Here is a 27,998-nt window from a genome sequence, read left to right on the forward strand (position 1 = left end):
CACTGCCCTATGGCCTAAAACCCTGCCCCTTTACTTACACCACCCGTGCGCTGTCCCTTACACTGCCCGAACCCCTTCAACTACCCTGAAACTGACCCCGACCCCCCGCCCTAAAAACTACCAGACTACCCATTCTCCACCCACTCTCCCTAAGCCTAAAATCCTGCCCCGTTACTTACATTACCCCCATGCTGTCCCGTAAACTGCCCCAACAACCCTGCACCTTTGCTTACTCTACTCCGAATGCTGTCCCTTAAACTACCCCAACCTCTTCCACTAAAATCTACCCAGACAAAACCACGGCGTCTTTCTTCTTCCGTCTAGTCAGCAGCTAGACCGCACACTGCCTTAACCACGCATATGCGTGGTTTAGGCATATGCGTGGTTAAGGTAAGCGTGGTTGCACTTTCGTAGTCTGAACACCCGTCGTTAAGACCGCAGTGTTCCGACTGTTCCCCCATTGGTGATAAAGGACTTGCAGGACTAAGCGACTGAGCTTTAAACACTGGAAATATAGTCAAGCTCAGGAACATATAAATCTAAAAAAATTATAAAATAAAAAGTGTGAAAAAGTTAACTTTTAACATGGTGCATGCACTAACCTGGATATAATATACTATCACTAGTGTACAAGAGAGAATGAAGGTAACATTTAAAATGTTGCCCCATTAAAAAAAATGTTTCCATTATAGAATGATTGGTGAACTGTACCGATATAGCACTTATTACTCCTGATGAAGTATTGAGGCACTTTGCAGATGGTGTAGAGGCTTTAAACTTGATGTGCCAGATATAACAATGCCTTACCTGAAGTCCTGATCAAAGTGCTTCAGTTTGGACCAAGGGTATTGTGACTGTTCTGGTGGGGCATGGTACGTACAGGTTAGGTGTGAATTAAAGCATTAACGAAATATTTACTCCCCATTAAGCCCTAACACTGTGTGCTTTGTATTCACAGCAAGCTTTTTAGGTCAGGCCTACCGGATAGAACACACTGTCCTATTGTGAAGATCTATAGTGAATTTGCAGTTGACAATTGTTGATTTGTCACTTATTTGTTTGCTTCTTATTCAGTAGCTTCCCATCCTCTTCTTGTGTCTATCCCTCCCCTGGAGCATAGTTCATTTACGATTCTTTTGATTGGCTGTTGTGTCCTTCCTCTGATTACATTTAAGAAACTACTTTTTTCTTTCATTCAGCACTTAATGAAAGGGATATTATTGCTAGGTATGGCTAAAGAGGGGTGTGTGTGTTTTGCTTAAAATCACAAGCTTTTGAATTCTAATGCTTTGATGGTGCTAGATGAAGGGCTATCTCCTGCACTCACTCAGCTGGCGTTTAAAGCAGAAGGTGTAGTTAGCATGACACTCCTTAAGGCCCTGAAAATTGCCCCATGGGCTACTATATTTGACCAAAGGGTTGAGTCCTGTGGATAGCAAATTAGGCCTTAGCAAATGTTACCCTTTACATTCTGACAATTCCTTATTCTTTTTTAATTCTATTGAGTGAATTCAGATGAAAAGTATTTGAAAAATTAACCATGCCATTTATAAAGATTGAACACATTGAATTCAATGTACAGTTTTCAGATATGTTTGTTTTTTTACTCCGGTATTTCCAAATGTTTTTTCCTTTACTTTCCTTAAACAATACTTTACAGACAACCCTTGAGAAAGCCAACAGCTCAGCACGCTCGTTATAAGCAAGACCTATTGGCTTTGTTTGGCTCAACGAGGACCTGCAGTGGGCACTGTTAATTACTTGTCAACCAATTTGGCATTTTTACATTTGCTAAATCAGTCTTCCTTGTTCAAATCACATTAAGAGAAAGATGTTTTAATAGGTTCACAACATGTTTTCGCTAAAACCCTTTGTGATGCCACAGTGCGATTTAAATTTGGTTCTCGCTTTCCAAATGCTTAACCCTTTCGAGCCTATGCAAAGTTGTCCATTATTCCTCTTAACCTTGAAACGGTATTTTTGGTAGCAATAACATCAGCATCTCACGTGAGTAAGCATCAGGCCCTCTTGTTCGAGCTGCCTTATACCAATTCTTTTCAGTACAAACCGGTGTTAAGAACTAAAGCTGTATTCCTGCCACAGGTAATAACGCCTTTTCATGTCAGACAAACTATCTATTTTCTGGCAACGTTTGCTCCGCCTCATCTCTTGAATAAGGAAGAGAGGCTCAACAATGAAGGCCTGTGCTTTTACATGGATTGTACCAAGGACTATCGGGGGAGGGGGGGCTCTATCTGGTAGACCCTCAGCTCTTTGTGGCATTCTCTGGAGCAAAGAAAAGTAAGGTGGTGCAGAATTGGGCTGTATCTCGATGGTTACTCCTCTGTATTAAGATTTGCTACTAATTGGTTTAGAGAAGCCTCTTGTAGGTCTGAGGGCTCATACTACCACAGCTAAGAGGGCTATCACTACTTTGGGGTGTCTGTTCTGGAGAGCTGTCTATGGGCATCAGTGCCCACGTTTACGAAGCACAATTGGCTTGACAGTCTGGTCCTTCGGGAGGGGCATTTTGCCCTCTCAGTCCTGGGTGCCTTTCTGATCTGAGCCATTCCAGAGACCCACTACATGGCAGGTACTGCTTCGGTATCTATTCACAAGGTGAGAAATCTGCAGTTAGAAGCATCCATCAGAAGAACAAGTTACTTACCTTCGGTAATGCTCTTTCTGGAGGATACTCTGTCTAACCTCAGATTACTCCTTACCCTCCCACGTTTTTGTTCTCTGGCATGTTCTCTTTTTCAATCTTAAAATGTCCCAATTTAGGAATCTGTAAACTGGTCCTTCCAATTTGCTGATTTTCTCTACGTCTGAGGGCGTGGAAAAGCTTCTGAAAGAAACTGATGCATGGGTGACTCTAAATAGGCGACTCTGGTTATCACTTCCAGAGCAGACCGGAGTTAAATAATTCCCCCTACTGGCGTGCAGGAGCACTGAGGTGAGAAATTTGTGGGTAGAGTATCCACCAGAAAGAGTATTACCAAAAGTGATCAAAATGTTCCTGTGGGGCATAAGAAATGAGTAACTAGGATATTGCGAAGTGCCAAAGTGGAGAAGTGTACAATAATAAAAAACGTATCATGATGGACCAAATTATACACCTTAATTCTAGAACAATATCCATGGTCACATACGGTTTGCCCCATTACTCCTGCGGTTCAGCAAAGTGCTGAAAATCCCAGGTCTTCCGAAAGCACTTCATACAGAGATCAGGATCCTCCCAGGTCTCTGCCCAAGGAACATCACTGCCCCTCCAATTCTTCCCACCCCGAGCCTTGTAAACCGGCCAAACTTCATAGAATTTCCCCCTTCCAGTCATCCTCTCAAAGCCTCCCGTTCCTCCCCAACAAAACTGTCGCTGTTTAAATACTAACACGAGCTTGAATGCATACGAGTTGCTGGACAAAATCACATGCTCTTTAATCTGTTGTCTAGTCATGTCCTCACCAATGTAAAATCGGCATACCGGTGGAAGTTAGTATGGCTTTCCGTGGAAAGGAATCAACCTTGTAAATTGATACTTGTATAGCGCACTACTCACCCGCAAGGGTCTCAAGGCGCTTGTACGAATACCGCTGTGGAACCTATCCTGGCTTTCCCTGTGAGGCGTCCACTCCTGGGCACCTCCAAGGTGGAGGCCAGGCATCCTTAGCGTTGGGGGGGGCCGTTGTGGAGATTAAGCAAGCTATTGCCCAGAGTTGCAGAGTGAGACTCCATGATTGGAATAGGCACCGAAGCGAGAAATATCAGGTCCGTGGAATTTTTGAGCCCAAGACCCGCCGGGGCGGGGAATTGAACCCTGGTCCCGGGCCAGATCTCTGCATCAGGGTCTGCCGCTCTAACCATTGAGCCACACTTCTCCTTCCGACATTGAGGAGCACATCATTTAAAGTAGAGATTTAGGGCACTAACATTTCCTTTGTCCTTATAGCAGCTGTTAGCTTTCTTTTTTCAACTTTAATTTCTTTGAAAATGAGTAAAATGTGACTTGTGCATGCAATCGAAACGTGCCCAGTGCAGCTTCTTTTCAGCTACACCCGGAAGCCGCAGTTTTTGACTTTCAGTCCGTATAGGTTGAAGTTCAGGAGGGCCGACATTATTTTGGGGGCGTTTAATCACCATAAAAATGTAGTCCCGTCCGACATTCCATTTGAACATGCGTGCCTTTCTGAACACAGGCTTTGTTCAGGCTTCTGAGGGCGACTCAGTTTATAAGCTGGTATAGAGCAAGGCATTTATTACGTTTTTCATTTTGCTTATTTGTTGTAGTATCAGCAAAGACGTCAGCAAGAAAACCTCCAGCGTGTGACTCGGGGAGAGCCTCTCTTGCCAGAGGAAGACATGACTAAACTGTTCAAGCCTCCGCTGCCCCCTCCTCGGATGGACTCGCTGCTCATTGCCGGTAAGTCGGTACCAAGTGGAATTTTTCTAATCTCATAATGTATTTCAAACGAGTTATGACCTAGAAACCAGGCAATAGAATGTAAAATATAAAAGTGATGTACAAACAAATGAAGGGAGCACGACCACCGAAATGAAACTATTCAAATGAGCATATTTCTGTCCTGATGACAAGCCCAGCAAGTCGGTAAAACGAGACAAAGGCTTTTTAACTAGGGTGGTTTTGTTTTCTTCTTTCTGCCACTCATATGAACTGAGTGTTGCTCCATTGCAGCCTTGGGCAGTAATGGCATAGTGACTTTATTTATGGTATGAAGCTAGAATTACAGGAGACGGTTTATGATTGTTGAACAATACAAAAAATATTGGCTCTGCTGTTCTTAAACTATTAACTAATTATACAAACGTGTTATTTTGCGGGCCCGGAAATAATTCTCAAGGCACAAATCCTAAAAAAAGAAGTGGGGGGACTGCGTTGGGATGAAAAGCTCTATAAAAGAAATAATTTAGTGGTATTTAAAATTTTATTTGCATAAAGTCGGGGACAAACCAACACATCTAACATTCTTCCAGTGCATGCCTGTGTCTTATATACAGGGGCTGGACGAAGTAAAAACATGCATCTCTTAAGCTCCTGCAAAGTGAAAACAAGCTATATGCCTTTGTTTCTGCTCCGTTGCATTTGCCCCAGACCGTGCCCATCCAGGATAAGGAACATGATGACTCCTTAACTACGGCCTTTATCTTTGGCACAGCTGGAGGCGAAAATAACAACAAAAAACATAACTTGCACGTTGCTGCTGGGAATCGAAAGCAGACGACGTTCAAGCCCTGCTGAAAATATCCCTGTATCTGAAAATTACACCAGGACAATTAAGCATATGTCAGTGGGGCCAAAACTTCTTTGCAGGGTAGATGGCGTCTACCCTGTGAAAATAGTGGGTAGATGCCATCTACCCACATGTACCCCCGACTTGTGCCCTGATAATTCTGGTTTATATACCATGCACATTATTCAGAGTTCTTGAATTTTCATATATTTTGAAGCAAAGTTATCTTAAACTGTTATTCAAGTAAACTTTCAGATTTTAGGTACTGATAACTTAATCTTCTTACAATTTGTAAAACCCCACTGTGACAGTTAGAGGTGCCTTTCTCCAAATGCTCCGTATCAGGTGCTCTGTTCTACTCTTATGCTGTCCTAGTGTTATTTTAAAGCCCACTTGTTTAACTACCTTCAAAGAGGGAACTTGTACAGACAGGATTCGTTTTATGCGAGTAAACTCTACAAACCATCTCAAACACTGGTGCGTGATGTTTAAATATGTGGACTGTAAGTACTGCATTGCCTGAAGTTAATTAGTAAGAACATGCGTTTTGTTCAAGGTACTGAAGAGGGTAATTAGTTGAGCCTCACACCCATTAACTAGAAGAAAGCTGCATTAGGAAAGTAAAAAAGAATTGACGTAAGAAAGATTGTGCAAAGGAATCTAAATTCAAATGAAAAAGTCAAAATGAACTATCAGGTCGGCGAGTCCGCACCCACCCGCCCTACCTTTGAGATCAAATCCATGTAATTATAAGCGAGGGCCTATGCATGTCATTCTTACCTAGTCTAGAAGATGCAGAGTAGTCCTAAACACAAAACATATTCCTGTATCATATACGATTAGCCGCATCTTCATATGGATCGGCAGTATTTAAAACCTCGTAAGAATGTTGCAGGCACTCAAGGTTTGTGATTTAAAGGTGATAGTTGTACACCACCAAATTAACACAATTCGATGGCTGTATTTAGCCAAGAGACAAAGTGAAAGCAAAACATCCTGACACACAATTTTCTAAAATATCGAAAAACAAAAATTTGAAAATTGTGTACTTCTGTTGTAATGACATAAAATGCAATCAATGGCAAACCTATAGTACAGGCCCAATTGTCGACTACCAAGCTATAGACTACTAAGTAGTATTTTTTTTTTTTTATGGATTCACCCATACTGAGTTTAAACTTCTAGCATACAAAAATCTTGAAAAAATAGTTTAAAAAATTGCATTAAATTAATCTAAATGTAATTAAATAGCTTATTTTTCAAGTTTGTTCAGTGCAAGCAAAATATATATTCTCTAGGTGGAGAATCTCTAAAAATTACTTATTATGCTTCAAATAAATTATTTAAACAAAATAAGTTCAGATTTTAAATAAAAAACTTTAATTGCAGTTAAACTTGTATCCATTTTCAGTAACTATGCTGTTATGAAAATTAAATAAAATACACGTTTACATCTATATTTTTAAAATAAAATTATTAATGTTCACATATTTTAACAAAATGTATAAATCTAAACATATTTGCATTATTCATTAAAATTATCGTAAATATGGCCTTTATAATAAGTACAACTGTTTTGCAAAAGTAATAAGCCTGTATAACACATTAAAATTTTAAATGGATTAAGAATACTGAATTATAATATTCCAGTACCAAAAACATTTAAAACAATCCCTAGGTATGACATTGGCAAGCTGTGCAATGATTCATTCATTTTCTGCAAGCTTATACCACTAAACTAAATAAAGAAATACCTAATGTGGCTGCCACAGACTTGCATTACAAATTTTACATTTAAAATGTTCACTTGTGATGCTGTTTCACCAGTTATGTTTTTTAAGTAACAGGCCTTCCTTTTGTGCCCAGTGTTTTGTTAATATTAGTATTATTTGAGAAGGAGACCAGAATAAAACACTACATAAACAAGGTCTCAAATCACAGGCTGCTACAATCCTACTTAAACACATAATTAAAAAAAAATACAGAAAATAATCATCTAATGGGGATCCCAAGCTGCAGGCAAAATACTTGCTATTTAAACTTAATATACAAAATAAAATAAAAACTCACTGCAAGGCAGCTTAGCCACTGAAGAGAAAGGAACTACTGTTCGGCAAATGTGAACAATGTGCACAGATGTTGTTGCAGTCAGTGAAGAAAGTCAGTGGGTGAAAGTAGGCTGAACTATTGCCCCATGATGTATGCCATGATGGGAGTAAACAAAATGTAAATGTCAATTTAACAGCAAAATGTTTGAAGTCCTTGGACCAAAATCCCCTCTAAGCATGCATAATATGTATGCATTTTGGGAGAACAGAAGGCTGGTGAGACAGCTACAGCTCTCTCAAAGATCAAGCCTCAAAAGCATGCATTTTGTGAGATTCAGACTTACTAGTTCCACTAAAATTGTGGAAAAAACATAACTTTAAGATTAAAAGCGTATAGTTTGGGAGAATAACATTACGTGTATTTGAAAAGCGCACGTTCACCCAGAAGGGTATCTTGGCGCTGAATAACAGATATTTATCGTTACCCAACTCAGAATCAGATTTACCATGCAAACTCATCCCTGCTAACTGTGCAGGAAAAAAATTAACTCCCAAAAATGTTTTTAAAAAAGCATACACTTCGGTAGAAACGAACTTATCACATGAACACCAGTTGTGCTAATGTTGTGAAAAAATATATAATTACTAATATTTTTAAAAGCATAATTTTGGGAGATGCAGGCGTACTCTTATGAAGTCAGTCCTGCCAAGTTTGTGGAAAACAAAATTCAAAAAAAAAGTTTAGGAGTTTCTGATGTACACTGTGGGAAAAATATAAATTTAAGGGTGTTATGTTTTTCGAATTCACCTCTCAAACATTGGGTAAAATGCATACATAAAGGGGATAACATTTAATATTTTGATTCTAGTACAACAAATATTAGGTGAAGTACATACGTTCTTTTTGAGGGGGTGCTTTGTATTAACCCTTGAAAAAAACAATCCCCGTACACATTATGTAAAGAGTTTAAATAAAGTGGGTCAGATTTACTGTTCTAACTCTGAACCTCAAACATTGGAGACAGTGCATTTATTGACAGGTTCTAATGTACTATTCGAACTCTAATACAACTAACATTGGGGAGCGTTTATCTATTTTATGGAATGAGGAGGATGCTCAGATTTACTATTGTAACCCCAATCCCACAAACATTACGAGAAGGGCATATATTTGGCTTGCAGGGTCAATGTTACTATCCTAACTAGAGTGCTACAAATGCTGAGGAAAGGTCATATATTTGAGATTTTTAAATAGAATGTGACTCCGGAACCAAAAATATACATATTTTTTATTTTAAAATTGTACGGAGTGATATTTACGATATTCACTCTTAACTCCATTCCAGCAAACGGTTTTTAACATTATGAATTAAACTTATTTTAATAAAATCTTAGGGTGTTTTGTTTTTAGATTGTGTGGGGCACTATGTATTATATAAAACCAAATGTCATATTTTTTTATATTGGTCTTCAGATATACGTTTTAATAATTAACTGTGAACTTTAAAACATAAATCCACATAGAGATCAATAAAATGTTGAACCTAAACGTAAAACGTATGTATACTTTTTAGTAACACTTATTCCCCTATATTAATTTTAAATAATAACTCTTGTAATAATTCCTACCCTCCCAATCCAGCCCATTTAAAATACTTTATTAAACACGTATATATGGCCTCAATGTCAAATATTACGAATTTCTTATAGAATAATTAAAAAATATATATATTTTATACTCTTTAAAATAACCTTAAACTAAAAGACTTCTTACTCAGTTCCTCAACAAATTCCACAATCTCCTTAGAAATTAATTTAAAAAGCACACATTGAAATTATTTTTATTTACCTAAATTAGCATTTTAAAAATGTTATATACATTTAATGTCCTACTACACGAACTGCTCAATCCAACATCATTCCCCGAAACCCATCAAATAAAACTACTATTTTAGAAATATCTCAAACTAAACAGGCGTACAATTTGCTAAATTCATTCAAATGTTAAGCAAAAAAAATCTACAATTGTTATGAATATTTAAAATTTCAACTATGTTCACCAACCCTGTAAAGAACACCAAAAAAGCCAATTTAATACTATTAAACACAAAGAAAGAAAACATTTGTAGATAAAAATAGAACAAAAATATACTAATAAAAACTATTAAATTCCACAATATTTAATATTCTATATTTTTTACTTCACTATTATGTGCTACAAGAATGAAATATATACTGCCCTTCGATATTTTTGCCCCACAGTATTTTAACAATCACCATATTTTGACCATGATATTATTGTCAAATTATAATTTGGGTCTATATTCGGGTATATATACCAAACTACTGATAAACTGTTTTCTGGAACATGAGCTGCTGTAAAACTGATGATTTGCATATAAACATTTTCAAAATACTATGAGTAGCAAGAGTATGCATGTGTGGTGGAAGTGAATTTGAAAATACATCTTCTTAGATGGACTTGAAAAAAAGACATTGAATAGTTAAGACCACTCTGTCTTTATTCACTGCTTATTGCAGGGCGAAGAGCTTATTGTTTCATGACCAGGCACATTTGAACCTCCCTATGTACCAATAATAATACTTACCATGTATCCTTGACCCCAATGAATTTCCAGGGATCACTTCTTAATTGCAACTCCACAAGGATGTGAACTCTTGAAGGACCCAACGCTGTATCCCATGTACACCACAAAAATGTCATGTTAGTGTATGAAGTAGTTCGCCACCAGGTAAAAATGGTTCTTTTTGGCATTGAAGAGTCACAAAACATTTTACCAGCGGGTTGCTGCTAATCTTGCAAGGAAGGGCATTCACCTTTTCCCTTACCTTGAATATTGATTTGTATGTGCATCATCATTGAATCCCCTGTATTCATAACGAATGCCCATGCTTACTTGCACTGGTATTCATGTTCTACTAAACTCTTTGGATGTAACAAAGTACTTGTAGCATGTGTTGGTTGTATATACACTTGCTATGCATACTCCTGCCATCTAGTGTTGGGCCCGGACTTTGCAAGTTGTTTTTCTCGAGGAAGCTTTGTGATCGGCGCCGTGTCGATGCTCCTCCCTCTTGAGGCATTGCGCATGTCGAAGACTTTGTTCCTCAAATTTTTTTTGCCGCCATCGGCTTGGACGAATTACATCGAAGCTGTTCAAGATTCATCAGCCTACGGGGTAAAAAGTAATCCCCTGAATCTATTTATACACCAGCGAAGGACTTCCCAGCTTATGAATATACTCAACCTTCGAGAATGATCCTCTCCGGATGATGAAAACAAAGAGAGAACTATTCAGACTGTGCCCTTGGTGCGTAGCTAAGTATGCCCACTCGGATACACACAACGTTTTTAACTTGTGCCTCTCTCCAGAGCACAAAGAACAGTGTGCCGCCAGCACATTGTTTAAAAATAAACACTTTTCGATCACGACGAGATCGACACCTTGCGCATAATATGGAGTGCGCATCTGAGGCAGAGTTCAGCCAAAACAGCGGTGGGGACAGCGAATCCAGCTCTCCAACAAGATGCGGGACGTTAATAGCCAACCCACACTAAACTGCGTGACGTGCAAGTATCTTCTGGGGAAGAACTACCTCCGTGCCACAACCCAAATTACTGGCCCCAACCACAGACTCTGGACCGAGGACCAAAATAACACCATGTACCGTGAGTACTACTACCCCCATACAATAAAGATTATACATTCGCCACCAAGAATACCCAGCCATGGTGGGCCACAACCTTGGGGATCAGGCTGACACCGTGACCAAGCCTTGGAGCTGAAAAAGAACAAGAGTATTCTTGATCCTGATCTGGTGGCCAGGCATCAACAAGGGGACAGTACCGATATAATTACGGCATCAAAGAGTACATTGGTGCCAACCATGCCTTCGAAACCAAGGCATCAATCGGAACTGATAAAAAAATTGGCACCAAAGAGTTCTAAAAAATACACATTGGAGTTGAAAAAGCATTTAGAATCAAGTGGAACGAAGTCTAAAACTTTGGAACAGAGTTCTGAAAAACACCACGGACACTCTCCTAAACAGAAGAAAATCCATGATTCAAATAGTTCTATGGCACAGCCCGTTTCTAAACGCTTAACAATAGCACACAAGAAACAGAAGTTACAAAGTACTAAACCCACTGAAGATCAAGGGGTTGTGTTTGAGGGACTACAACAGTTTATGCATCATTAACACCTCCGTTGTGCTCAGAAGACATTCATGGCTACGTATTTCTAGCTTCAAACCTGAGGTACAACAACATATTTTGAATGTACCTTTTGAAGGAGAACATCTTTTTGGACCTGCAGTAGATGCTCAGCTCAAAGATTAAAGACACTGACACTGCCAAGTCGATGGGTTCTTTTCAAACAACAGCCCTTTCAGAAGTATCAAGGTAGAAGAGCTGCAAAGACCTCTACCACAGGAAATACTTCCAGTCAACAGCAGCAATCCCATCATCAAGTGCGTGGTTACTACAGTGGAGGATACAAAAACAACAGACAGAGGAAGAGGAACAAGGGTACCACCACTCCAGCAACAAAATGACTTGCTATACTCCCCCCCCCCTCCTCCCCACCCCCCCTCCCCCAACCACAAAACACCTGTCGGGGGACAGCTACAAATATTCTATCTATTGTGGCAAAACATTTCCACATTTCCTCATACCAATGGGTCTTAGACATTCTCAAACAAGGATATTGCCTAGAATTACTTCAACAATCACCAAATACTCCACCAAAAAGGCAGTTATTAAATCAACAACATCTACACCTGCTCAAGAAAGAAGTAAAGGCATTACTGCAAAAAAAGGGGCCATCGAGCATGCCCCATACAAATATCAAAACAAAGGAGTTTACTCAGTTTACTTTCTAATGCCATAGAAAGATAGAACCCTAAGATCCTTTCTGGATGTGCGTCATTTAAATCTCTACATACTATCAGAACATTTTCACATGGTCGCACTACAAGATATAATACTAATACTACAAAATGCAACTTCATGACCGCATTAGACCTGAAGGACGCTTATTTACACATTACAATTCTTCCGGCGCACAGAAAGTTTCTAAGATTTGTGGTAAGGGGACATTCCATGCAGTTGTCCCACTTGGCACAGAAAATATGGAAATGGGCCAACAATCACAAGATCCATCTCCTAGCAGAGTGCATACCAGGAGAGGAGAACACCATGGCAGATCTCGTCAGCAAAATACACCAGCGAGTGCATGAATGGGACATACGCAGTATGATACTACAAACATACTTTCAAAGGTGGGGAATACCCACAATAGACCTGTTCGCAAAAAAGGAAAACGCAAAATGCCAAAGTTCGCATCCACACCCACAATCCAAGGGCAATCCTCTATGAATGAAATAGTTGTGTATGTTTTTTCTCCTCTCCCACTGATACCTTATATGGTCAGGAAACTCAGGCAGACTTCACTGACCTAGTCAGTGTGACTGCCTCTGCCCCGCGCAGCTCCACCGTTGAGGTAGTGCCCTCTAAGCCTGCAGCCTCCATGCCAGGTAGGTGTTCGATGCCCTCCTCCACCCGCAGGCTCCTACCTGTGCCTCAACCCTGGTGGTCCTGTGGGAGAGCACACTGCTCTTCCGCTTTCTTCTGTGTCCTTTTTTTCTTTTTTGCGCTCTCTTCTTTTTTTGCTCACATTTTTCATTTGCCCCTCTTGCTCTTTTTGAACCTTTTTGCTCTCCACTTTCCCGCACTCCCAGACGCTGCTGCCCCCCCTCCAGTGTGTTCTTCCTGCTTCTCCTAGCTGACTGCCCTCTCCCCGACAGCGTAGCAAGAAGAGCAAGACCACTGACCTGGTCAGTGTGACTGCTCTCTCCCCCGCGCAGCTCCACTGTTGAGGTACTGCCTTTTGAGCCACTGCCTTTTGAGCCCTTAGCCTCTGTTCCAGGTAGATGTTAGAGGCCCTCCTCCACCTGCAGGCTCCTGCCTTTGCCTCAACCACTGGTGATCCAGTCGGAGAGCAATCTGCTCTTCTGCTTTCCTCTGTGCCCTCTTTGCCCTTTTTTATTTTTTGCTCTCTTTGCGTTTTGCTCTCACTTTTCTCTTTTGCCCTCTTTCTCTTTTTGAACTTTTTTGCTCTTTTTTCCTTTTTTGCTCTCTTCTTTCCAGCGTTCCCTGCTGCTGGCCCTGCGCGCCCCCCCCCCTACCCCCCCAGCGTGTCCTTTCTGCTCCAGTCTCCCAGCTGACCACCCTCCCCCCAACTCTTACTTAATGGCGGCCGCACTGAAGTTGGCCAAAGGCAAGCCAGTATGCGCCCGACTGCAACCAGCACCAGAGACCCTGGTCCCCCATCCCGCCTCCGTTACGACCTCAGTACCCCTATGCGCTCTCAACCCCGGACACAACAACAACCATGGCCCAATCTCCTGCCAACACTGCCACGGCACCTTCACCCACCTCCGAGCCCCAGCAACAGCACCCAGCCTACTAGATGCCACAGCACACAAAACCACTGAATTTCATCCTTCTCAACGTGCGCTCCCTACACAGGCACGCCATATAAATTGGGACCTCCTCAACACCCCCACGCCCGACATTGCCTTCCTCAGAGACCTGGACCAACACCAACTCCGCGCCCGACATCGCAATCGCCATTCTCGACGCATACAAGATCCTGAGAAAAGGCTGCCCCATCTGCCTAGGAGAAGGCATCGCCATCATCCACAAAAGCTCCCTCAGCATGACAACCACTAACCCGGACGAGGCCACAACCCCCATGGAACATCCCCACCTCCAGTTATAGACCAACCCTAAAACAACTCTCTGCGGAACCCTCATCTACAGGCTGCCTGGCCCCCGCGCTCCTTTCACCGACACCATTGCTGACCTCTTCGCACCCCATTCCCTCGCCTCCACAGACTCCATCCAGCTCGGAGACCTAAACTTCCACCCGGACAACCATGACTACACCAAAACCATCGCCTTCCTAGAGAACCTCGCCAACATAGGACTGAAGCAACTAGTCACTGCCCCCACGCACACAGCAGGACACACTCTTGACTCTATCTTTGCAGGAGGAAACCGTGTTTTCTACAGCCACACCACGGAACTTATTTGGACAGACCACCACTGCATCCACATCTCCTTTGGAAAACCCACCATACACAAGCACATGCTCCGCCTCTCTACCACAGAAGCTGGAGCAAAGTCACTGAAGAACAGCTCACCTCCACCCTCACCAGCACCATTTTCTCCAACGATGTCAGACGCCAACACTGCAGCAAGCAATCTCCATCGATGGATCACTAACTGCACGACACACTTGCCCCCCTCAAGAAAGCTACAGGATGATGCAACAAAAAGCAAGTTGGTTCACCCCTGCACTCCAAGAATCCAAGCACTCCTGCCGACGATTTGAAAAAACAAGGAGAAACAAAAAAACCCCTGAATCACGCACCACCTAAAGAACAGTCGCTGTAGCACACCATCAACTCATCAAATCCACAAAGAACATCCTCCCAAGACCAGCGCCCACAACTCCAAAGAACTCTTCTCGATCATCCAGGAATTTGCCACACCCAGCAGAGGAACATCAAATGTCCCAACCTCCTAAGACTTCTGCAACCCTTGACAAGAGCAGATGCTGCTTTCTCTGCTCCTTGCACTGAGCATTTTTGCACAGATTTTTTAAAATTGAATTTGTCGTCTTAACGTGTTTTTTAAATTGTGGTGAGAAGTGTTCACTTTTACTTTGTGGGGAATTTGAACTGGTACTCTGCACCAGGGGGCAGGCGGGGTTCGAATCAGGGCTGTTTTTGTACCGGCACTTCCGAGCCGCCATTTATCTTCCTGGGGAGTGGTCTAGTGGCTCACTGGAGGGCTTAAGAAGGGACGCTGCGCTAGCGCACAGTGGGCACACCACTGGCGCGCCGAAGGCAAGCCCGTCTATGCCCGACAGCGTCCCGGAGGCGGCTGGTGCTGGGAACGCTGCTAGACCCGCTGTAGAACATACAGGTATGAGCTTTTGCAGCGTTACATACAGCAGGGACAGTCTTTTAAAGATTGGTAGGCAGATAATGTGCCATACCACTGCTAAGCTCTTGGTTGATTCTGAACCACTGCTTTGTAACGCCTGTAACTGGAAGGCTGTCCCTAGATTAGGAGTGGGATGTGCTCTTAGGGAACATGACCATACACTTCGCTCACAAACCCTCGTAAATGATGTGAGCGAGGAATATCTTACAGCTATCTTGATTAACGCCAGATCCATCAAGAAACATGAATTACAACTCTATGATTTCCTTTCTGATGCCAAGCCGGACGTTCTGTTCATTACAGAAACTTGGCTTCATGAGGGATCTAATCTGACTCTGGCAAATGCTGTAGTTCCTGATTATACGATAATCAGGAAAGATAGACAGGGAAATAGAGGCGGGGGTAGCGATAATTCATAAGATGTCTCTCCCCTGTGCCTCTATATCTATCACCGACTTGGAGGGAGCTTAAACTTTAGGTTTTCACTTAGAGATATCTGCCAACCAATCAGTTGCTGGAGTGATCGTATATTGACCGCCAGGGCTGACAGGACGCTTTCTGGAGTCCATCGGCCATGCTATTGCACCTATTGTAACTAGATTCAGTCAATGCCTGGTCCTCGGGGACTTTAATATACATCTAGATCAAAAGGATGACCCTGAGACCAAGAAGCTGTGCGAATCCCTGAATATTTTCAGCTTGACTCCGTATGTGATGTCTCCCACTCATGAAAAGGGTCACATTTTGAACCAGATTTTTTCTACCTGCACTATTGTATTAGATAACCCCCGTCCTATTGTTTGGTCTGACCATGTTATGCTTACTTTCAGGCTTAAAAAGGCTCCGAGTAGAATACAGCCTCATTGTACTCAAGCTAAAGAATATAGATCTTTTAAGCAGATGACGCCTGACTCCCTGGCGGAAATACTGAACTGCAATCCTATTCTTGTGAGGGGCTCCTCAGAAGAGGGGACGCATGCTCTGGAAAGCTGGCTCCAAAAGTGGGCATTTCATCTCGCCCCACCTAAGATGCATATTTCCGTACAGGGAAAAACTTCGGCTCTCTGGTTCACGGAGGCTTTAAGAACAAGTAAAAGGGCGTGCAAATGCCTTGAACACTTATGGAGAAACGGTTTCGATCCTATAAGAAAAAATATATATAAACAAGCACTCAAAGCTCACTATGCTAAAGTCCGGGATAAGAAAAAAAGCTTTCTGGCCTCTAAAATTGACCAAGCCAGAAACAGAAGTCGAGAACTGTTTAAAATTGTGAAAGATTTTTCTTCTCCCAATGTCACTCAGAGCCCTTTCACTCCTACCCTTGAATGGGCGAATCAGGTTGCAAATTTTTTCTTTGATAAAATTAAGTCCATTCAAGGCTCATTTGCTAAATCTACTTGTATGAGTCAGGATGCTGTGTTAGATCCTAAAGGATTTTCTAGGGTAGAAATGCTTTTGGATTTCCCCCCTATGTCCTGGAGACCTCGCTTGCCATCATGAAGGCACTTAAGTCTGGGTCGCCATCTGATCCTTGTCCTGTGAAAACAATGGCATCTGTAGCTGAGGTCTTGAACCCAGCTGTGAATCAAGTCCTGAATGTGTCCCTGTTGGAAGGTAAGGTCCCAATGAGGTGGAAACAGGGTAAGATTATTCCCCTCCTGAAGAAACCTTCAGTGGACCCTGCAGTGGTAAGCAGCCCATAACACTACTTCCATTTTTTGCCAAGGCATTGGAGAAGTATGTGAATGTGGTCATCTATTATTTTTGTGAGGCCACCAAGGTTTTTCATCCCAGTCAATCCGGTTTCAGAGCGAACTTTAGCACTGAAACAGCTTTATTGGAAGTCACTGAAACTATCAAAGCCAGCCTTGATAGAGGAGGTAAGACAGTATTGATACTGCTGGGTCGGCAGCTTTTGATACCGTGCCTCATGGACGACTCCTACAGAGACTCGGTGAATGTGGCATTGGGGGCACGGTTTTCAGGTGGTTTTCTTCTTTTCTGGAAGGTCGTCAGCAATCTGTGTGGTCTCCCCCTTTTTCTGCGGATATCCCTACGATGAATGTAGGAGTGCCCCAGGGCTCAGTTTTGAGCCCAACGTTATTCAATATTTATATGGCACCGTTGGCACCCCTCGCAGAACAATATGGGGCAAAAGTTATAACCTATGCTGACGACTCCCAATTGCTGTTTACGTGTGAGAAGGACGAGCCGTTCAACGAAAACTTAATTCATTTATGCCTGACAAAAGTGTTTGACTGGTTTCGACAAAATCAATTGTCTTGCAGTTCCACCAAAACTGAAATAATCTTCTTCGGACACACCCCTGGTGATGAATGGCGGAATTGGTGGCCTCAGAATCAACTGCCACCTGCCAGACCAGTTACCACAGTCAAAAATCTGGGAGTCATGCTTGACTCTGCTCTTTCTATGAAGTCACAGGTGCAATACGTGGTTGGCATGTGCTTTAGACTCTTAAGAATGCTGAGAAACGTTTTACCGTTGCTCCCCTTGTCCCATAGAAAAACTGTGGTCCAAGCCCTGATTTTGTCTAGGTTGGACTATGCAAATGCTTTATACCTGGGAATCCCTAATTACTTGTTGGGTCGCCTACAGGTTGTTAAACATGTGGCCACCAGAGCTATTTCTCTGGTATGGCCAAAGACCCATATGATGACTCATTTAGAAGCTTTACACTGGCTTCCAGTGAAGAACAGGATAATTTTCAAGTCTCTTGTGCTGGCCTTTAAGGCTCTTCATAACAGTGGGGCTCAGTACGTCAGGAAAAGAATCACTCCTTACACCCCGGCCAGGACTCTGAGGTCATCAACACAACACTTGTTACTGGTGCCCAAATTTTTGCAGACTAGGAAGGGAGGTCGCTCTTTCCAGGTGGTTGTGGGAAGATTATGGTTTACTCTTCCTTTCGTCCTCAGACAGGAACAGGAGCTTTTCAGTTTCAGACGCCAGCTTAAGACCTGGCTGTTCCAGCAGTAACTGTGGACTTTGTGGTTTAGAATGCATACTATTTCTCTTTCAAGGGGATCTTTCAGCGCCGGGACACTCCTTGGAGTAGCCATGCGCTCTATAAATCCCCCATAACATTAACAGACTGCTCTTTCTTTCACCCCAGGATTAAGACGCTCTATGACAACTTCGACAATCAAGACCTCTACACCACTTCAGCCCCCAGCGACGCCACCCAGCAGACCCTACCTACTAGGACCCCGCTCACAACAGAAGACACTTTAAAGACCATGAAGAGCATCCACTCCAGAGCACCCTCAGAGCCCTGTCCCCCCCACATCTTCCACAGGGCCGCCATGGCCATCGCACCAGAACTACACCCGGTCATCAACTGCTTCCTCGAGACCGCCCCATTCCCCGCCGATTGGAAGCATGCCGTCATCCGTATTCCTGTAATCAAAGCCTTCATGGAAGGACTAAAAGGGATCATTCCACAACGTACGCCACCATTACCAGTTTGGAATTTAAAAACATTGTCCTAACTGCATATGCGACCACCATTCGAGCCACTACACAATTGTGAATACAGTTAATTACATGGAAAGTAGCTTTCCTAGTTGTAACATCCTTAAGAAGGGTCAGTGAAATGCATGCTCTCACAATTTAAGAGCCTTATTTCCAAGTCTTCACAGACGAAGTGTGTTTACGTAGTAGCCTTAAATTGTTACCCATAGTTATTTCACCATTTCATTTGAGCCAGACCTTGGAATTGCCCGTTTTCTTTCCAAAGCTACAGACTGTTGCAGAATGAGTCATACATATGTTAGATGTTAAAAGGGCTCTTATGCAGTATGTGGAATGTACTAAACCCTTCAGAAAAACAAACTAACTTTTTGTCTCATTTGCTAATCCAAGAAAAGGAAATGCTATATCCAAAGCTGGTATAGCTAGATGGATTGTTAAATGCATTCAAATATGTTATGCAAAAGCAAAAATAACATTACCAAATGTGCCAACAGTTCATTCAATCAGGAAAAAAGGAGCAACTATGACTTTTTTTAGGAAATATGCCTCTCAATGATATTTGCAAAGCAGCAACATGGATAAACCCACACACTTTTACAAAGCATTGTCTGGATGTTCAATCAAGACAACAAGCTCTAGTTGAACAGACAGTCCTTTCAAACATTATTTCATAAAACTACACCATCTCATGCCTAAAGCCACTGCGTGGAGAGGTAGTGCTTTACAGTCTATGCCTAGCATGTGTATCTGCAGCCAACACGTGCTACGAATGGATTGTTACTTACCTTGTAAGTATCCATTCGCACCATGTAGTGCTGCAGATTCACATGCAACCTCCCCGGAGGTTATAGATGGTGACAAAACACCCACAAAGCAGTATATCTAACACACAAGCCTTACTAAGACTACAAACTCACTCCTTTCATGACAAAAACAAAACTTTCTGTCTGAGGAACAAAGTCTTCAACGTGCTCAATGCCTCCAAGGGGAGGAGAATTGAACCATGACGCTGATCATAGCGCTTCCTTGAGAAAAACAACTTGCAAAGTCTGACCCCAACACTAGATGGTAGGAGTATGCAAAGCACGTGTTTCTGCAGCACTACACACTACGAATCGATGCTTACAGGGTAAGTAACATAATCCTGGACTTGGGTGCTAGCGGTTTGACAGCGTGGAGTAGGCATTCTGTTCTATATTAGCATGGAGGACATGAATGCATGACTGGGGTGGAGGAGCGTTTACCTACACCACAAATCACTTGAGATAATTACTTACTCTAATTCCTTCTAGAACAGCACTGTAATTCATGCTAGCACAATAAGCAAAGACGTCAGGGATTGGGTTCAGTCCTCAAATCCTATTTCACATTATTTGGTGGTATGCACTTCTTTGGAATATCAAGACTGTCCTGCAAAGCCCTTTTCCATTAGGCCAGATATTATTTTCTTTATAACAGCTCCACTTCTTTCAAAGTAATGAGTGACACATCTAGTTAGACGGGCAGTCGTGTATGGTGATCATCACTAAGGAACAAGACTATCTTACAAGAAGCATCATCCCTCTGTCCCAGTTTTGTAGGAGGCAGTACTAACGCAACAAAGTAAAACAATTACTGCTTATCTAGGAAATGAAAAGTACTTGCTAAAGAAAGCAGTAGAAGCTTAGGACTCTGACAATAAATCAGATCAACTACAATATTCTGGTCCAGGGTAGTTTCTCTTGTAGTGTTTACTTGAACCACACACAACCCTACATCTCTGCAGATTGACTCCCAGGCCATTGCATTGAGTATGTCAGGCCCTTTCTTCATGATATTCCTCAAACACTAAAACTGTATAAAACCCTTGCCCTGCTGCCCTATTGAGCCCTGGGACCAGCTAGTGCACCTAAATATTCTTACAGCATAACCAAATCAGTGCCATAGTAATGGGAATGATGTGTACTTGCAACATTTTTTTTTTAACTGACAACTTCCCACTAAATTGTTATGCTAAATATACCTTGCAGAATCTTTCAAAAGTATCTGCTCTCCCTTACATAGTGGTGACGAGAACTGGACAGATTTATGCATGTTGTCCAAGCAGGCTTTGGATGAAAGGGTCCAGCCACATCTTCATGTGTACTCCGACTCCAAGCTAACCTCATGTAACAACTACATTGCACAGGCCCAAATACCTCTGTTAGTGTCATTTGAAAGACAGCCTTTAACAAGGTGGACTTAAATTGCCACGAATCGCTCATTTGGGGAATGCTGAGCTTAGCTATATAGATAGCTTAATAACAATAAAAATACCCTAGAGAAAACTACACCATCCAGTCAACAATGCATCTGTTTGGACCACTTCACACCAGCACATGAGCCCAAGGTTAAGTTATGTTAAGGTGCCCAGACTGAAAGCATAGAGACATGCTAGGGTGTGAGACATAGATGTGTAGTGCCCCCCCCACATTACATATAACAGATGTAGGACAGCCACCATATAATTGTAAACATTCTTAATTGGGTGTCTGCCTCTTTCTGCCCCATGTGCCTGCACACCACTGAATATTCTTTTGCTAGTCATCATTGGAGCTGCAACAGCAAATTGGGGAAATGCATGAAAATACATTCTGTACATTTGACTGCTGCCGTAGACATGTAAAGGGTCTCCTTTGGAGTGATTAGTTCTATTTTTGTAATTTAGGGTATGGTATAAGTGCGATAATTAATCTATGAAAAATGTTCTATTAAAAAGTAATTGCGTTTCAAAGGTTTTACCTAGCGTAAATTTTGGTTGTCTTCAAGAGGTGCCTTATAACATATTTCTGTTTGTGTTTTCAGGACAAATTAACACCTATTGTCGCAATGTCAAGGAGTTTACTGCGCAGAGCCTTGGTAAACTTTTCATGGCTGAAGCTCTTCAAAGTCAAAACAACTAGAGAAAATCGTTGTCCTTTGCAAATAATTCTACCCGATATAACAAAAATACCATTTGAATTTTGTAGGTCTACTTTAATATTATTTTAACGTGTCTAAAAACAACACAAACACAATGAAAATAAACTTTTACGACATGGTTTCCATTCTTGTTTTCATTTGCTCTACAATTTGAATATAAGATGAAGTGTTGCTTTTATGTGGTAGAATTGATGATTCTGTCATCGGTTTTGATTGCCAAATATCTGAGAATGAGGAGGGCTGCATAATGATGGCAATAGCATAATGAAGCTTGAGCCTTCCAAGCCTATTTTACCAAGATATCCTGTTGTTTTTTTCATGATGTAGGTCCTAAGAGAAGTGAGGAGGAGGGGCTTCTGGAAAGCTTAATAGAACTGTCAGTTTTTCCCAGTGCTTGTAAGAAGGGTTTATTGTCGGACATATATTTCTTTTGGCAACAGGGGTTTTTATTCTATTCTACTAGAAGGTTCTTGCTTGCTGATGTTAGGTAGCAGGAAAGACTGCGGTCTTTAAAACTGAACGTTATGGATTGTGGTCCACCCCCGTGGATGACTGTGTATAACGGTGAGGATTTAATTCTGTGGACTTTAAATTGGCATCTTCGTTTCACTGCTAACCATTGTAGGTTGATTCAAGGTTGCAATTGTTACATGTTTGTGTCTGAGATCAGTTTGCCATTAATTTGGCCAGAATTTGTAGTTTTCTCATCAGCCTTGTTTTTGTGCTCCAGTACACCGCGTGAAAGGATGATGACTGCATTTTCTCTGCTGGCAACTGTCATGTTGTATGCTGATGATAAAAAGACAAATAAAAAAAAAGGGCAAATACGTAAGCTGAAATTGTAGTTGTGTGTGTATATATATATATATATATATATTGCAGTAAGTCCTTCTCAATCCATGGAAGGAAAAACGAAGCCGTGTGTGGTCCTTCAAATCTTTATTCAGCCACTTCTGCCAAACGCGTTTCGAGTGTCACGCACTCTTGTTCACATATGTGCGTGTGTATATATAAATATGTATATGTGTATATATTCCTTCATAAAAAAACACCGTTTTTGGATGATTCGGCCGTAGCAACACCCAACATGGAACGCCTTCAGCCGTACAAAATGACATGAAGAAAAGCCAAATGCGCAATCTGAAACAGTAGTCGTGTGTGTGTGTGTATACATATATATTTGTGTGTGTGTGTGTGTATATATATATATATATATATATATATGTATGTATATCTGTGTGTGGCGTGAGTAGCTGTAGATACACATACTTTGCATACTTCTGCCATCTGCTGTTGGGCTCGGACATGTACAAGATGATTTTCCTCAGAAGTATTTTTGAGTCACAGGGACCTGATACCTATTAGTGGTAACACAGATGGGCATCTGCTCCATTGTTGGATTGTTTTTTTCTGCCGTCTGTTTCAGATGCGTCTGAGAGCTCCTGTTTGACACCATATGCTGTTTCCGCTGGGCCTTCAGATTCATTCTCCGTGTGTGCAGAAGGCAAATACAGAAGACAAACAACTTCGCTTGCCGTTACATTTCAAACCGGTCTACGACCTTCTAGAGACCATCAAGTGACCTTCTGAAGAATGTTCACTTGAAAAGAACTCTGTTTAGATTCTGTCCCAATCGTCACGCCATGTGTCCATGGCAAGATCTCCATGAAGTCTGTAATCGATGTTTGTCCTTCAAACACCGTGAAGATTCCTGTTTGCCTCGGCGTCCATGGAGCACAGAAGAGTAGATGATGACACTCCGGACCTCTTCGGAAAGAGTGGCGTAGGATGCTGAGCACCCAGATTCCCCAGCTGTCGAAGGTGACAGTCCACAGGCACTTTCTGACCTTTATGACTCCCAGGATCAACCGGAAGGCCCAGATCCCTGGTATGATTGTGCTGCAGAGCCCCCAGCGGATACAAATCCTGATCTGTAGCCTAGGAGGACATTGCCCCAGATGACATTGACATGTACCACAAGGTACTGCAGTAAGCAGCTGCCTTCTATGAGGTGGAAATGCATGTAGAAAAAGAGGAGGATGACTACCTCATGGAGACCTTGCCTGCTACTCAATGTTCACTCCAATACTTGCCCACTCTTAAAGGAGTCCTTAAGCCAGCTACTGAGATTTTCTAGGAGTCAGTTAAAGCTAGGATGGTCACCCTGAGAGTTAATAAAAAGTTTGAGGTGCCATCTACTGAACACCCATACCTATGAGGCCCGTTACCCCCAACTCCTTGGTGGTACATATAACTCGAAAGCAAGCTAATACTCGGGCAACAGGGGATGCACCCCTCCAGACCAGGAGAGTAAAAATATTGATGCCGGGGACAAAAGAGAAGTAGCACAATCTGCAACTTAGTGACTGTTAGAGAATGGATTACTAGTAGGGATAGGTATGCACCTACCACTAACAACAAGGCCAGCCATGTCACATACGGGCCAGACAAGGTCTCAAAATATTAGCCCCTGGCTCAAACCTCTATCTGACTACGAGCAGGCGGGCTTAACTCAGGAGACAGGTATGTAAAGCATTTAAAAACAGCAAAACATTAAATAAGTAAGACATAATACACACACAAAATCCCACAGCAATTTATAGGAAATATTGCTATCTTTACACCAAAATGGTAAAAATCCAATGTAGGGAGCGGAGATATGATTTGTTAAAGATGAACCACTTTATAGTGCTTAAACACAGGGCGCCAACCTGGGACATCTGGTCACACTCGACCGGGACAAAGTCAAACTTGGTTGCCGATCGCGATGGAGTCATGGTCAGATACACTAAATAGGAGACCCCTATCAACATTTTACCTTCACACTTAAAAACTTTTCTGGAGGATTTTCTCTTGACGTCCGGCGGTCCACTCCAGCAGGCGGATTTCGATTTGATGTTGATGTATTGAGTTTCAGAGAGGCCCCAGTCAAATCCTGGAAGTCTGGAGCTGCAGAGGTTTCAGCGGGGCAAACCTGAAATCTAGGCCGGGTCGCGTTTGAAGGTAACCGGCTTGACTCTAGACGTCGTCCTGGACCACTTACGGAGCTTATTCCAAAAGTCCTTCCAAACGTGTGGAACTTCTTCCTAATGTTCCTCTTGAGGGTCCAAAAATCCCAAAACATAAATCCAAGTGTCTAGAAGCTCTGAGATGATCCTTGGAAGTTTGGACTTCAGTTCCCACAATGCACCTGGCCATATCCTTAAAAGTCCATTGGACGCACTCCAGCCTGGGGACTTCTTGGAGGAAATGATGCAGGCAAGCTCTTTAAACCTGTTGTTTTCAGAGTCCACTCCTTAATCCTTTTTGAAGCAAAGCAAAGTCCTCAGGGCTGTAGTTCCAAGTGTGCAAACAGGAGCAGTCCTTAGGGAGTAATCCGGTTTGGTACAGACCAGGGTTCCCACAGGGCAATCCTTCTTGTAGTTTCAGGCTGCAAGTTCAAATTCAGAACTGAGTTGCTCTGCAACCCTCACATATTTATTCAGTGATCTGTTGTGACAAGCGGGGGGCATTCCTGTCCAGTGAGGTGCATGATGCCATCCAAAAGCATGACTGCTTCCTCCAAAGTGTGGCATCTTCTTGTCCCACAAAGCACTGCACTTCCAAAATCCAACATATGATTTCTCTCCTGAAGAGTAAAAGCTGGCTAAACCAACCTACTGGTGTTGCTCATTTACCTGAACCCTCCCTCTCCAGACCCCTGCAAATTCCATTCTTGGCTCTGTCATCTGGCTGGAAGAGGGGGTGGGCCTTGCTGGCATTCCTTACTGTTCTGCTTTCTTTGAAGCACATGTTTTATTACCCATTCCCCGGCATGATCTTTGTAGCTGCAGAACTCCCACCTTCAGATCACCTCTGCTCCGGCCAGGCCCCTTATCACCTAATCAAAGCAGCCTGTGTAAGCCTGTTGGAGCTGACCAATCAGGGGAGACTGCTTGAAGGCTGGATTTTTGTTCACAGAAAATAAAAACCTTAGAGCTTCTTTTCTGTACTAGTTATGATAAATGCAACAGTCGTAAGTTGAATTTATCAATTCCAATCTTGAAAGAACTTGAATTACCTTTAGTCTCCATTCCTAGCAATAGGTTCGAGGCATGTGGGCTGCTGAATTCATATCTGTGCATAGATCGCCGCCTAGTGTTGGGTCCGGATGTTTGCACGTTGTTGTCCTGGAAGAGTCTTCGAAGTATCCTGAGATAGGTGACTCCTCCCCTGGACCACAGTGCGCATGGGCATCCTCTCCATCCTCAGATTGTTTTTTTCCGCCATTGGGTTCGGATGTGCTTATCTTGACTCAAGTTAGGAAAATTTAGTTTTCAGGCCAAAAGGCCTTTAGTTTTCGTCGGTACTGTTCCCTATCGGTATCGACAGTTTACTTGCTAGTTTAACAACTTTTTCGGATCCATTATATCCGACCATCGACCCTACATCGATGATGGAATCGAGGACCCCATTCAAGCGGTGTCCTGTTTGCCACACGAAATATCCACATATCGACGTCCACCCGGTGTGCAACAAATGCCTCTCACCGGATCACGACGAATCGAAATGTATGGCCTGTGCCCGATTCAGATCCAAGAAGACTCTCCGGAATCGACGAGCCGCGGGACTTGAAGCGCAGCAAGTGGCACCGGCCCCGACCAACATCTTCAGCACCGAGGGCGAAGATGTTGAAAGCGTGGAAAACATACCCTCCAGCCCCGCTTCCGAACACGGTTCCAGATCGGAGGACGTAGATGAAGAGCTTTTTCACAGGGAAGAAGCCGACGATGAGGTAGGAGACTACGATGAGGCCTTAGGGGCCGAAGAAGGTAGCTCTGGTGACGAGCAGGGCCTACCCGTCCAAACGGAGGATATCCCAGTGCCTCAGTCTACGGCTCCGGTCGAGGGATCGCCTTCGGGCCTTACCCAAGATCAATCCCGCAGTTCTTCGGCCCCGCCCTCTGGCCCGGCCTCGGACATCCAGCGAGAGCCATTATTACCCAAAAAGACTGGTTTCCCTTCCACAAAACCGAAACCAATCGTCGCACCAGTTCAACAGAAACCGAAAGTGAAACTAACACTGGTCGGCTCGAGGACCACCACACCTTCGACGCCAGCCAAAACAGTCGGCTCCGACCGCACCAAAAGGGACTTCGGTGCCGAACTCGCTGCAGCCGATGTCGGCGCCGACCCAAAGAGAAAGGCCATCGGTACCGCCAAAGCGCCTCGGCCCCCGGCACCGAAACAATCGGCACCGACCACCAGGGTTAAAATGGCCGCTGCATCGCAAACCACCTCGAAAGCAGCGACTACGGTCCAATCATCGACGCCGTCGACAGCTACTACCTCTCCTCGACTCGATGACCCTGTAGCTCCAAAGAAGTCCACACCTACCTCTACAGAACCACTCGGCGCCAAAGAACAGTCGGCGTTCCAGGTGCGACAAGTTGCAGCGTCCTTGCAACGCATCAGAGAAAAGGCAGCCCTCCAGGCCACGTCGGGCTCCGAGCCGAAAAAGGCTCAAAAGGCACCTTCGGCACCAACCAACATCACCTTTGGTTTGCCGCCATCCACGACGCCGAAACTATTCGAGATCAGAACACGTGTCACCCAGACAAGGTCCCCATCTACTGAACACTCTCCTACTGGGACATCACCGTCCCACTTCATCGACGCCGACACCGGCAGGCTCATGCTCCGAAAGCGGAAGATCACTTCCGAGCAGGCTTTGGACTCTTACAGGATCCCGCTAAAGCAAAAACTGCCGGCGGAATCGGAACCAGTTCTTTATGAACGCCTCCACACCTCTTACCCAGATCGACAGTCCTTCTCTCCGACGCACTCCAACACGGACGCAATAGAGGACTACATGGGTGACGACACCACCTACCCCAGGGATATGGACCCTGAAGGACAGCAGGACCCTGATCAAGCTTGGGATGACCCTGTAGACACAGGTGCCGCTATGGACACGCAGCTTTATGGCGCAAAAACGTCTCCCACAGAGGACACTGCTGCATTCAACGCCCTCATTGAACGTGCCGCAGCCAATCATGGAGTGCAACTCCACTCAGACACAATCGAGGACGATTTCTTGGTGGACACTTTCGCATCCTCGGAGAGGACTGTAAAGACTCTGCCCATGTTGAAAGGTGTCCTCAAGCCAGCAAAGGACATTTTCAAAGAAACCACCAGAGCACGGGTAATAAACCCCAGGATCGAGAAAAAATACAAGCCAGCACCCGGGGA

The 27,998-nt window shown here is 43.2% G+C and overlaps 1 protein-coding gene across 1 annotated transcript in view; it reads left to right on the forward strand.

Annotated features, from left to right (window-relative positions):
- The window catches only part of EIF3H (eukaryotic translation initiation factor 3 subunit H), a 359,943-nt gene extending 338,055 nt beyond the window's left edge, over positions 1 to 21,888 (forward strand). The window contains exons 7-8 of the mRNA XM_085605071.1: positions 4,288 to 4,420; positions 21,651 to 21,888. Of these exons, the coding sequence (XP_085461197.1) occupies positions 4,288 to 4,420; positions 21,651 to 21,748 (231 nt within the window). The 3' untranslated portion in view covers positions 21,749 to 21,888. The remainder of the gene's footprint in view (positions 1 to 4,287; positions 4,421 to 21,650) is intronic.
- The last annotated feature ends 6,110 nt before the right edge of the window (positions 21,889 to 27,998 follow it).

The sequence above is a fragment of the Triturus cristatus genome, chromosome 5_1, assembly GCF_964204655.1.
Source record: "Triturus cristatus chromosome 5_1, aTriCri1.1, whole genome shotgun sequence".
NCBI lineage: Eukaryota > Metazoa > Chordata > Amphibia > Caudata > Salamandridae > Triturus > Triturus cristatus.